The sequence below is a fragment of the Oncorhynchus mykiss genome, chromosome 7, assembly GCF_057628025.1.
Source record: "Oncorhynchus mykiss isolate SJ-2025 chromosome 7, ASM5762802v1, whole genome shotgun sequence".
Classification (NCBI taxonomy): Eukaryota; Metazoa; Chordata; class Actinopteri; order Salmoniformes; family Salmonidae; genus Oncorhynchus; species Oncorhynchus mykiss.
In genome coordinates this window covers 57,788,183-57,800,501 of record NC_143028.1, presented here as the reverse complement: position 1 = coordinate 57,800,501, position 12,319 = coordinate 57,788,183, and the positions used below count along the sequence as shown (strand labels likewise).

At 42.7% G+C, this 12,319-nt stretch overlaps 1 protein-coding gene across 4 annotated transcripts in view; it reads right to left on the bottom strand.

Moving 5' to 3' along the window:
- Positions 1 to 819: 819 nt before the first annotated feature.
- Positions 820 to 12,319, bottom strand: part of LOC110528197 (retinoic acid receptor gamma-A) — an 87,149-nt gene continuing 75,649 nt past the window's right edge. For all 4 annotated transcript variants that reach the window (XM_090241426.1, XM_036983744.2, XM_090241427.1 and 1 more), the window contains 6 exons: positions 11,669 to 11,810; positions 11,182 to 11,345; positions 10,833 to 11,009; positions 9,672 to 9,876; positions 8,604 to 8,762; positions 820 to 8,322 (listed from right to left, as the gene is read on the bottom strand). In XM_090241426.1, the coding sequence (XP_090097552.1) occupies positions 8,009 to 8,322; positions 8,604 to 8,762; positions 9,672 to 9,876; positions 10,833 to 11,009; positions 11,182 to 11,345; positions 11,669 to 11,810 (1,161 nt within the window). In that variant the 3' untranslated portion in view covers positions 820 to 8,008. The remainder of the gene's footprint in view (positions 8,323 to 8,603; positions 8,763 to 9,671; positions 9,877 to 10,832; positions 11,010 to 11,181; positions 11,346 to 11,668; positions 11,811 to 12,319) is intronic.

Sequence of the window (12,319 nt, the reverse complement as noted above, 5' to 3'; positions counted from 1 at the left end):
AGAAATGCATTGGGCTTATACTGGTCAGATTCTGGCCAGTTTGAGCCCTCTCGCTTCTCCTCTTCCTCTCTGCTGAAACTATCTCAAAGGAGAAATCATCAAATCAAGCGAAACAGGGTTCTACCTGGAAACAAAAAGGGTTCTCTTATGGGGACAGTTGAAGAACCCTTTAGGACACTGGGTTCAAGCCCATGTAATAACAAATAAATGTGGCACATCCAACTCTGGTGTCTGCTGTCTACAGTATATTTCCATTAAAGGACACATTTGGTACTTTTCACTTACATGTATTTTCTATTTTACCTTTAAAGTAGTCCATTGGCCAGGCGAAACCGCAATCCATGGTTCAGATCTGTTTAAATAGCCACCAATAAATTCAGCTTATTTAGCCACTGATAAATACAAAAAAATGGCTAATGTCAGTATGTCCACAATTGCATGGCCAATTCAACTCAATTACTTAGTTTGATCATATCCTAATAACCTTTTCATACTACAGTATCTCTCTGGCCTGTACAGTACGGTGCTGGCTCAGATATTTTCTTTCAACATTTTCCTTTCCAGCAAGGTTCCAGCAACTGTGGTGGATATGTAACCAGGCCAGCGCAGTACAGCTTGACAGTGTGAAATGGGTGGCGATGTAGCCAGAAGGAACATGCTAATGTTGCCCCATTCATTCCCAATAGAGTAGGAGTGGATTCAATTTACTATGGTAGAACTACCATCGCCCCCCAGTGTGTTTTGATCAGGTATGCATCTGTATTGATGCTAATGACATGATGATACAGTACACATGTAATACAAATGAACACACACATATAAAAGATAAGTTTCTTTATAAAATCAAAATATTAACAACAGCATCCAAACGTACAAGAAATGACAACTGCCTTAATGACAAAATGTTTTTTAAGGGACAACAAAGATAGGCGAAACAAAGCGTTGTTTTGAGAAACTTTGATAAGGGACAGCCGATATGGAACAACAGAAAAACAAACTACCAGTATATTTTATCTCACAAGAGCATACAAACACAAACTGGGGATTTCATGTTTTTACACAAACAGAAATACAAATCACAGGCAGATTTTGAAATCCCTGAATTTAGAGTACAAAAAAGTCATAATGTTTTTACAAATTAAATTGAAAAATGAAAGTTATATTATAGTTATGAACACCAACAAAATAAGAAAAATAAGAAAATGAAGACAAGTATAGTACATTCTGAAAAGCAATTATTTTACTCATAAAATACCCAACAATCCTCAAGCATTAAAAAGATAGAGCTTATCGATAATACTACAAGCTGTAAAAAGGAACAAAAATACAATAGCACACACATTTCAAATAATTGGCCTAATTGAAATTATTCCTGAATGATAACACTGGTGTAATTGTTTTTCTTTGTCAATCTATTTTCGGTTATCATTGCCAGCAAACAATCACTACTGTATTTCAGCTGTCTTGAAAACATTTTGTCCAAAATATATGCCCTATATTCTTCATATATATTGATCGTGCTTGCTAAATGCACAAACACCATGGTTCTTTGCTACATCCGTTTAGCTTCAAACAAAACATTGACTATATAACAAGAATGAACAAATACTTAAATCAGTACATGTCGGATAAAAATGGTCAAACAGGCCTGATAGAAACAACACATTTGTCGGTAAACTTTCCAAATGTTGACAAAACAAAATATGCTAGACAAGGTGGAAGCGCGGTGGAAACGCCTTCATGACCAACTATTGATATATTAACTTTCATATCGAAGTAAACTTTGAGTCATGCGATGATATTGTGTGTTCATCCCACTACGACTCCGTAAAGCATGCAGTAAATAAATTATGTTGAACTTCACAGGGTGGTGAAAGTGCACGCTGATGAGTTTGATGCTCCTTTCCAATAAATATTGAGGGTCTTATTCTGGTGACATGATGATCGTCATGATGATTTGACAAATACAAAGAATATCGCTTTTATCATGTAGGTAGCCTATACCCGCACTTTATCTGCGAGCTGTTGGCATTTCGCTACTCCTGCAATAACATCTGCTAAACACGTATATGTGACAAATGTGACAAGTGATTTGATAGAACGCACGTGATGTGTTGTTACAAAGCCATCAGTAGAGTTGAAAATGCGATGGAAACCCATTTACCTTGTATTTCTGATTCGGTACATGGAAATGTATCTGCGCAAGTTATTTTTATGTGTGCACAGACTGTTATTTGCAAGTCAATTTGATGGAAACACATCTCTGGTTGGAAAATGTGCATATAGTTTTTATGCGGATTTTAGAATATTCACATGGAAATCTGTTGCCAATTGGATGGAAACCTAGCTAGTGACAGGGTCCTCTGTAGCATTCTGAGGCCACACACGCACACACACACCTACATAAATAGCCTACACACACTAAATATGTTTTTTGTTTTAAAGCTATCAGATTTCTCACTAGAGTGGCTATGTGAACTGTGCTGCAGTGAGGGTTGAGGTTTATGCATCAAGGTGTGACTATATAGGCAAATTCTCCCCCTACTCCAAGAAGTCCTGGCTGAGTACTGAGTAGGTCTGTGCAGTGGCTGCTGACATGAAGGTGTAAATCACTCTTTCAGAATAACTAATGGTCTCAATGTACACTGGGGATTAACTCCAAATCCATTCCTTACCCTGGAAGTCTTACTCAGCCTGAGGTCCATGTTAATGCTTTACAACCACAGACTTTTACAAGTCCACACACTGCTGTGCCTGTTGGCACTAGCTAAGAGACAACGGCACGGTGCCGACAGTGTGGAAACTGAATACACTGTAGATGTGGAGTTTGAGACATTATGAGCATAAATACATTAATGAATGTACATTAATGATCTGCCTTCTGTCTGTACTGGGTCTGAAGTTCAAATGTATGCAGATGATACAGTGATATATGTGCATGCAAAGAGCAAACAACAAGCTGCACAATAACTCACTACTGTAATGGTCCAGGTTACAAAGTGGCTCAGTGACTCGTGTTTGCATCTCAATGTGAAAAAAACTGTTTGCATGTTCTTCACAAAGAGGGCAACAGATGCTACTGAGCCAGATGTCTATGTGTCAGGGGAGAAGCTCCAGGTGGTATCCGATTTTAAGTACCTTGGCATCATACTTGATTCCAACCTCTCTTTTAAAAAGCATGTGAAAAAGGTAATTCAAATAACCAAATTCAACCTAGCTAATTTCCAATTTATACAAAATTGTTTGACTACAGAGGTAGCAAAACTGTACTTCAAATCTATGATACTCCCCCACTTAACATACTGCTTGACTAGTTGGACCCAAGCTTGCTGTACAACATTAAAACCTATTCAGTCTGTCTACAAACAGGTTCGCAAAGTGCTTGATAGGAAGCCCAATAGCCATCATCATTGTCACATCCTTAGAAAGCATGAGCTCTTGAGTTGGGAAAATATTGTGCAATACACCGACACATGTCTTGTATTCAAGATCCTTAATGGCCTGGCTCCCCCTCCACTCAATATTTTTGTTAAACAGAAAACCCAGACATATGGCAGCAGATCCACAAGGTCTGCCATGAGAGGTGACTGTATAGTTCCCCTAAGGAAAAGCACCTTTAGTAAATCTGCATTCTCTGTGAGAGCTTCCCATGTCTGGAATACACTGCCATCAGACACACATAACTGCACCACATATCACACTTTCACAAAATGCTTGAAGACATGGCTAAAGGTAAATCAGATTTGTGAACATGGTCCCTAGCTGTGTGTTGCCGCTTTCCATGTTGTCTGTTGTCTGTAGCTTGTGAGGTGTGGAAACACTTTGTTACTTTTATGAATTTTGTCTTGCTGCTTTTTGTTTTATGTTGCTCTGTCTGTATGCTACGTCTTGCTTGTCCTATGTTGCTCTGTCTGTATGCTATGTCTTGCTTGTCCTATGTTGCTATGTCTTGCTTGTTCTATGTTGCTATTGTCTATATTGTAATTGTTTTTAATAACCTGCCCAGGGACTGCGGTTGAAAATTAGCCGGCTGGCTAAAACCAGCACTTTTACTGAAACGTTGATTAATGTGCACTGTCCCTGTAAAAATAAAAATAAACTCAACTCAACTCAACTCAAATACCCTGCTCCTTTATTAAAGTCAGATTGTGCACAGTCATCATTGGGGCAAGAAGATATGTTTATAGAGGAACTGGGAGGAATATCTCACTTGTGGACTTTTTGATAATTAAATGCAGTCATTCTAAAAGGACTAACTTATCTAAATATCAAATTAATCTGTAAAGCATAAAAGTAAAAAAACATAATTAAGAAAAATGACTGGAGTAATGAAATCAACCATACGGTTCTGTGAATGTTATTGGACAGAACTAGGGACTAAAAGTCCTAGAAACCAGTTCATGTATGTAGACAGTTTCCAAAATAGTATCTCATCTATTATATGGTAGAACAAGCATAAAACACTAAATTATGTTGCACAAGTAGCAAGAAACACACACAGAGAGACACATGTGGGTGCACACACACACTGACACACAAAGACATCTACATACCGCAGACACATTCATTTCCTGATTCATGGCTTTGCATATAATTCCAATATTGCTTATTCATCTACGAGATCATCACTGTATGAGGGTGAGACTTCATTGACATCAATGATATGTGTAACTATGGCCTATACATGAGTTTTTGAATTGAATGAATGGACCTAAGACTGAACTGGTCCTGTGTTAGTGATCTAGTCCATGTATTCTGACTCATAACACTAGTAATTATGGCTTACTTTCAATGTGCTGTACTGTTATCAACACACTACCTAAGCCATGACTTGGGGCTGGGAGCATAGCTGTGGGAAGATGTTTGGAGGTGGAGGAGTGGTGATGATTTTTCAGGGGGTGCTGCAGCACCCTCAGCATACCTACTTCCCGCGGCTATGGCTGGGAGCAGACGGCTAGTTTCAGAATCACAGATGTCAGCTACAGATGAAGTCAGAAGTTAGGTTGGAGTCATTAAAACTCGTTTTTCAACCACTCCACAAATGTCTTGTTAACAAACTATAGTTCTGGCAAGTCGGTTAGGACATCTATTTTGTGCATGACACAAGTCATTTTTCCAACAATTGTTTACAGACAGATAAATTCACTTATAATTCACTGTGTCACAATTCCAGTGGGTCAGAAGTTTACATACACTAAGTTGACTGTGCCTTTAAACAGCATGAAAAATTATTTGCTTGACATCATCGGAAAATCAAAAGAAATATACCTCAGAATTTTTTTAGATCTCTATAAGTCTGGTTTATCCTTGGGAACAATTTCCAAATGCCTGAAGGCACCACATTCATCTGTACAAACAATAGTACACAAGTATAAACACCATGGGACCACGAAGCCGTTATACTGCTCAGGAAGGAGACGCGTTCTCTCTCCTAGAGATGAACGTACTTTGGTGCGAAAAGTGCAAATGAATCCCAGAACAACAGCAAAGGACCGTGTGAAGATGCTGGAGGAAACAGGCACAAAAGTATCTATATCCACAGTAAAACGAGTCCTATATCGACATAACCTGAAATGCCGCTCAGCAAGGAAGAAGCCACTGCTCCAAAACCGCCATAAAAAAGCGAGACTACGGTTTGCAACTGCACATGGGGACAAAGATGATACTTTTTGGAGAAATGTCCTCTGGTCTGATGAAACAAAAATAGAACTGTTTGGCCATAATGACGATCGTCATGTTTGGAGGAAAAAGGGGGAGTCTTGCAAGCCAAAGAACACCATCCCAACCACAGAGGTGGCAGAATCATGTTGTGGGGGTGCTTTGCTGCAGGAGGGACGGGTGCACTTCACAAAATAGATGGCATCACGAGGAAGGAAAATTATGTGGATATATTGAAGCAACATCGCAAGACATCAGTCAGTAAGTTAAAGCTTGGTCGCAAATGGGTCTTCCAAATGGACAATGACCCCAAGCATTCTTCCAAAGTTTTGGCAAAATGGCTTAAGGACAACAAAGTCAAGGTATTGGAGTGGCCATCACAAAGCCCTGACGTCAATACTATAGAACATTTATGGGCAGAACTGAAAAAGCATATGCGAGCAAGGAGTCCCACAAACCTAACTCAGTTACACCAGCTCTGTCAGGAGGAATGGGCCAAATTCACCCAACTTATTGTGGGAAGCTTATGGAAGGCTACCTGAAACAATTTAATACTAATTGAGTGTATGTACTTGGAATGTGATGAAATAAATAAAAGTTGATATAAATCAACTAGGACTAGGACATTTTTACTAGGACTAAATGTCAGGAATTGTGAAAAACTGAGTTTAAATGTATTTGGCTAACGTGTATGTAAACTTCCGACCTCAACTGTATGTACTGGATTCTGCCCACCCAGATATCTGATCCCCCTGGTAGACTGCATGGCATTCCACTGAGAACAAAGGGAAACTACATTAGTTCTGTTTCACATTCAGATCCCTGTAGAATGGCTTGTTGATGAAGAAAACGGGGAGAGTGGCGAACCGTCGGTGCTACCCCACAGTTCCTTGTTGTGATTGTCTTGAACATTCACACTGGTGAGTTTTTGTCCATCTCTAGAATCACCCTGAGTCAAAGCATTGGCATTACATTGTAGAAAATTGACCCTGCACACCTTTATAGACGTTAAAGGAGTGTGTTTGTGTGTTTAGTATATGTGTAGCTCACAACTATAGCTTGCAACGTGCCATAGTCCATTGGTCAAATCCTTGTTTTTGTTTCTCATCGAGCAGAGATCTACAATAAGCTCTGTCCCAATGAGTGAAGTCACAAGCACAGACGATGTAAAGATCAGAAGAGAGTTGCCCGTTTGTAAGTTGAGTTTTCAACTTACAAACTGAGAATCTATCGCTAGTTTGATATTGCTCGTCAAACATGAGCATGACTGAAGCATAAACGAGACAACAATAACAGAGTAAAATACATAGTAACACACTTGAATATATGTTCAAATATGAATGTTATTTGGGGGAAATCATACAATAGAAAAACATTAATGTCAAAAAACTATTCTCAAAAGGCATTTGTGGCGAATGGTTTTCACAATAAGAGTTTGGTTGTTGCAGTTGTCGTTTCGTCAATGCTCTTGCACTCCGAGTAGCCCTTAAGGAAAGTGGGGGAGTGCATTTCATATGGTCCACCAATCCAAGCTGCTGCCATTCAGATTAGGATCTCTTGTGTTTCTCTTTGTGTGGAGACAGCATTGTAAAGTAGCATATGGTCAGTCTTATGATTGGCACAGTGATCTCTCGTGGCACTTGTCCCAACTCTGAGAATTAGTGCTTGTTTTTCTCTCTCTTCTCTTCCAGACTACATGTTCCACCTGTTTTTATTTTATTTATTTAACTTGGCAAGTCAGTTAAGAACAAATTCTTATTTACAATGGCGGCCTAGGACCAGTGGGTTAACTGCCTTGTTCAGGGGTAGAACGACATATTTTTACCTTGTCAGCTCAGGGATTCGATCTAGCAACCTTTTGGTTACTGGCCGAACGCTCTAACCACTAGGCTACCTGCCGCCCCAAGAAACTGTTCCTGTAGACAGTTCCTGAAACTTTTCCTGTAGACAGTTCCTGGGCCAGTTTCACCCTGGAGTGACAGAGTAGGTTCACTACATAGAGCCTTTACATTACTGTCTATCTAGAGCAAAGGGGAAATTCTTATGGGTATACAGCATGTGTGTGTGTGTGTGTGTGTGTGTGTGTGTGTGTGTGTGTGTGCGCGCTCGCGCGCGTGTGTGTATGTGTATAGGGGTGTGGGGGGTAGTTTAACAGGTGTAACAGCAGAGGTCTTGGAGTAAACAGGTGTAACAGCTTGGTCTTGGAGTAGACCTTTGTTATAGGATGGGCTGCTCATGTGGGTAGATGACTTGGTGGGCTTGTAAGAATAGGACAGGGAGTGTTGGTCTGTCTGAGGGTGGTGGAATAGGAGGTGACGAGAATGGGTCAGAGTGCATCACTATGTCACTCTCACTGGGATCTCCCAGTTGCCCCTTTCTGGGACACCGCTTCTGCCGCTGCAGCCTCCCCCCAGGGCTCCCCATCGCTGTCCGCCCCCCTCTCCCTCTCCTCGTCCCCCCACTCGTCCTCCTCATCCTCATCTTCCTCCTCGAGGCTCTTCTCCTCCCTCTCTTTCTTGATGGCTTGGATGGCAGGGGGGGCGGAGGCACTGTCCCCAGAGTCGCTGCTGTCCTCAAAGGCCTCGGGGTTCTCCAGCATCTCCCTGATCAGAGGAGGCATGGGGCCTGGGATCTCCATCTTCAGAGTGATGGCTCTCTCAGCACCTACAGTACACAAAGAGACCCACGCATAAACATAAGTTTACATTCACATTGACACTTTAGCCATTTAGCCATCCAGAGTGACTTACAATCAGTTATTCATTGTTAATTATTTGGGGTGCTATGTCTCTATCAATACTGATTGAATGCAGGAGTCTGAGGCTCTACTATATATGCATATTGATCTATGTGTCAGTATTGTGTTAGTATAGCCTGTGTTATGAATAAAGATCTAAGATGTGCTATATATCTGTACTGTGTACTACATCCTTATCTGTACTGACCCTTGGTGCTGATGCCCCTGAGGTCGGTGACCTTCATCAGCATGCGGGGGAACATGTGGGGCTTGTTGGGGCGTCTGCGGCGGGCGTAGATTTTCAGGGCCTCCAGGAGGGGTTCCTGTAGCTTGTCCACCTTCTGGGGCTCCTCCAGGTCCATACGGTCTGAGGGAGAGAGCCAATCACACTGGGTCAGGAAGGGGGAGAGCCAATGATGGGTATAAAAAGAGTCAGCAGCCAATGACATAGGGTCAGGGAGAAGAAAAAAAAGGAACACAAATAGAAGAGGCAAGAGTCTGTATTGTAGTGTATTGTATTGTACCTAGGATATTGAGCCAGGGCTCTAAATTCAGAATATTAATTGGTAGCACTAGTGCTCCCAACTTATAAAAGTTAGGAGCACAACATAAAATGTACGAGCCCCAATTGAGATATAGCCTATACTGGGCCTATATGTACTGTATTCTAGCTGCTTCTGATACTGTTCCCTAGAAACTAATGTGTAACCCTGTAAATAAATGTGTATTATAAAATACTAAAATGATGATACAATTACCTGTCATTGAAATTACAAAGTCGTTTGTCGAATGTTAGGTTTCTAAATTGTGTAAAAGAGTAACTGTACTACTGAGATTACATCGAAAATTGTAGATGAAAGAGATTAGTCACTCATTCATTGCTATCCTCATTGATCTCCTGAAGAAGCCATCCCTGTAACTTTCTTTCTGTGTCCCCAACTGTTCAGATATGGCCTACTAGTTACCAGGTTATTAGCTAGCCAGCTAGGTAACAGGGCTGAACAAAGTGTAAGCAAATGAATGTAAAATTCGAAGAAACAAGACGTTTTCGCTGTAGTAATGGTACAACCATGATGCTAATGAATATGTGTTTGCTTTTTTCTCTAGGGCACTCGGAAACAACGGTAGAACGAAATCATTACAACAATTATCTAGCCGCATTGGTTCTCTCAAATAAAAATTCAAGGTCTCACAGCAAAATGTTTAGGAGCATATGCCACCAAAATGGTCACATATTATTATTGAGACATGTGCGTGCACACACAAACAGTAGTACCTCCACAGATCAAGCAGATGGCGCTGAGGAGGCCGGTTTCTGTGTCGTCCATCTCCAGAGGCAGCAGCTGGCCAGCAAAGGCAAACACCAGCTCTGTGAGAGGGCCAAAGCCTGCGTTGTGCATCTGGGTCCGGTTCAGGGTCAGCCCGTCGGAGAAGGTCATTGTGTCCTGCTCCGGAGTGTAGCGAGTGCAGATCCTCAGCATCTGAGAGGAGAGGATGGAGAGGTTAGGGGAATAAATGACAACAAAGATGATGAAAAGGGAGGGTGAGGAAGAGGGGGTGTGTAAATTGTAGGGAGTGGCAAAGGATTGAGGATAGTGACATGTTGATAGTGTGTTAAGGGAAAGAGGAGTATGGATAGAGCATTGTGAGGGAAAGAGAGAAGTAGATAGGTTGTAGTGTGGGAGAGAAGAGTGAAAATGTAGGGAGAGAGCAGTGAGGGAGAGAGGAGTACAGACAGAGTGGAGGTGGAGGGAGAGAGCAGTGAGGGAGAGAGGAGTACAGACAGAGTGAAGGTGGAGGGAGAGAGCAGTGAGGGAGAGAGGAGTACAGACAGAGTGGAGGTGGAGGGAGAGAGCAGTGAGGGAGAGAGGAGTACAGACAGAGTGAAGGTGGAGGGAGATAGCAGTGAGGGAGAGAGGAGTACAGACAGAGTGGAGGTGGAGGGAGACAGCAGTGAGGGAGAGAGGAGTACAGACAGAGTGGAGGTGGAGGGAGAGAGCAGTGAGGGAGAGAGGAGTATAGACAGAGTGGAGGTGGAGGGAGAGAGCAGTGAGGGAGAGAGGAGTACATACAGAGTGGAGGTGGAGGAAGAGAGCAGTGAGGGAGAGAGGAGTACAGACAGAGTGGAGGTGGAGGGAGAGAGCAGTGAGGGAGAGAGGAGTACAGACAGAGTGGAGGTGGAGGGAGAGAGCAGTGAGGGAGAGAGGAGTACAGACAGAGTGGAGGTGGAGGGAGAGAGCAGTGAGGGAGAGAGGAGTACAGACAGAGTGGAGGTAGAGGGAGAGAGCAGTGAGGGAGAGAGGAGTACAGACAGAGTGGAGGTGGAGGGAGAGAGCAGTGAGGGAGAGAGGAGTACAGACAGAGTGGAGGTGGAGGGAGAGAGCAGTGAGGGAGAGAGGAGTACAGACATAGTGGAGGGAGAGAAGTGTTCAGGTACCAGTATATCCAGACAGGCTGATTTGAGGAGAGTGATCTGGTCAGCGATGGTGAGGGTGGTGAAGCCTGGCAGGCGCTTGGCAAACTCCACTATCTTGATGATGCACTTGGTGGAGAGTTCACTGAACTTATCCCACAGCCCCAGATCCAACTGTACACGGTGGTCTGCACTGGAGTTCTGGAATACGAGAGAGAGGGCTAAGGTGTGTGTGTGTGTGTGTGTGTGTGTGTGTGTGTGTGTGTGTGTGTGTGTGTGTGTGTGTGTGTGTGTGTGTGTGTGTGTGTGTGTGTGTGTGTGTGTGTGTGTGTGTGTGTGTGTGTGTGTGTGTGTGTGTGTGTGTGACACTCACTGTAGTGTATTTGCCCAGCTGGACAAGTGAGGGAAAGGTATCTTTGTGGGCCTTGCTGACTTTGTTGACTAGCTCTTCCAGTTCTCCACTGAGCTCATAGCTCTCCAGCAACACCACCTCCTCCTTCACATCCTTCTTCTTCTTGTTCCTGTCATTACGCACCGCTGCATGACAGAGAAGAGGAAGGAGTGACGATAAGTGAGAGAGTAAGGGAACGTGGTGGATTGGTGGTGCTTATAATATCCATTTATAGGGGCCATATTGTGATTTCACTGTAAACCCTAGCTATCCCAATACACACACTTACAGACATAAACTGTAGTGAGATCCCTTTACAAATTCTTTGCCACCCAATCACTCTCACAACCTCTCTGTTTTCAAGCAGTCTCTGATCTCCTCACACCTTTACATTTGAGCACAACTTACCCAGCAGGCAAACTGGACAAAACGGGTTGTAATGGCATCCCTCTGATGCACTGTTACTCACCTTCTTTGGACATGCCAACCTCAAAGCACTTTTGCAGCCGGCAGTACTGACAGCGATTACGGGTCACCTTGTTGATCTGACAGTTCTTGTCTCGGTGGCAGGTATACACCATGTTCTTCTGAATACTGCGCCGGAAGAATCCCTGAGAGAGTGAAGAGAGAGAGAGACCGAGGGAGAGAGACAGAGAAATACCAACAGACCAAGAGAGAGTAAAAGAGAGAGAAATAAGGCATTAAAACATCCTTAATGGTCACAAGACCATATCTCTGGAGCATAGATGGAATATGTCTCACTACATGGCCACAGGAGGTTATTTCAGCCCATGCCCTTACTGTAGATAAAGATTAGACCAGAGGACAGCACAGGTGTCTTTACATCGTGTAATGTCTCAGAATAGGGATACATTGCATGGAAGAAATGATGGTAGACGGTCTGTTTGCCCCAGTCTGACTTTCTGGCTTGTTTGTTTGTGTATGCATTTTCTGTATATGTCATGTATTTGCTTGTGTTACACATCCTGTCTGTGTACCGAGCCTTCAGAAAGTAGTCATAGCCCTTGACTTACTCCACATTTTGTTGTGTTACACCCGGAATTCAAAGTGCATTTCATTGTTTTTTCCCCCCGCACCTATCTCTACACACAATACACAA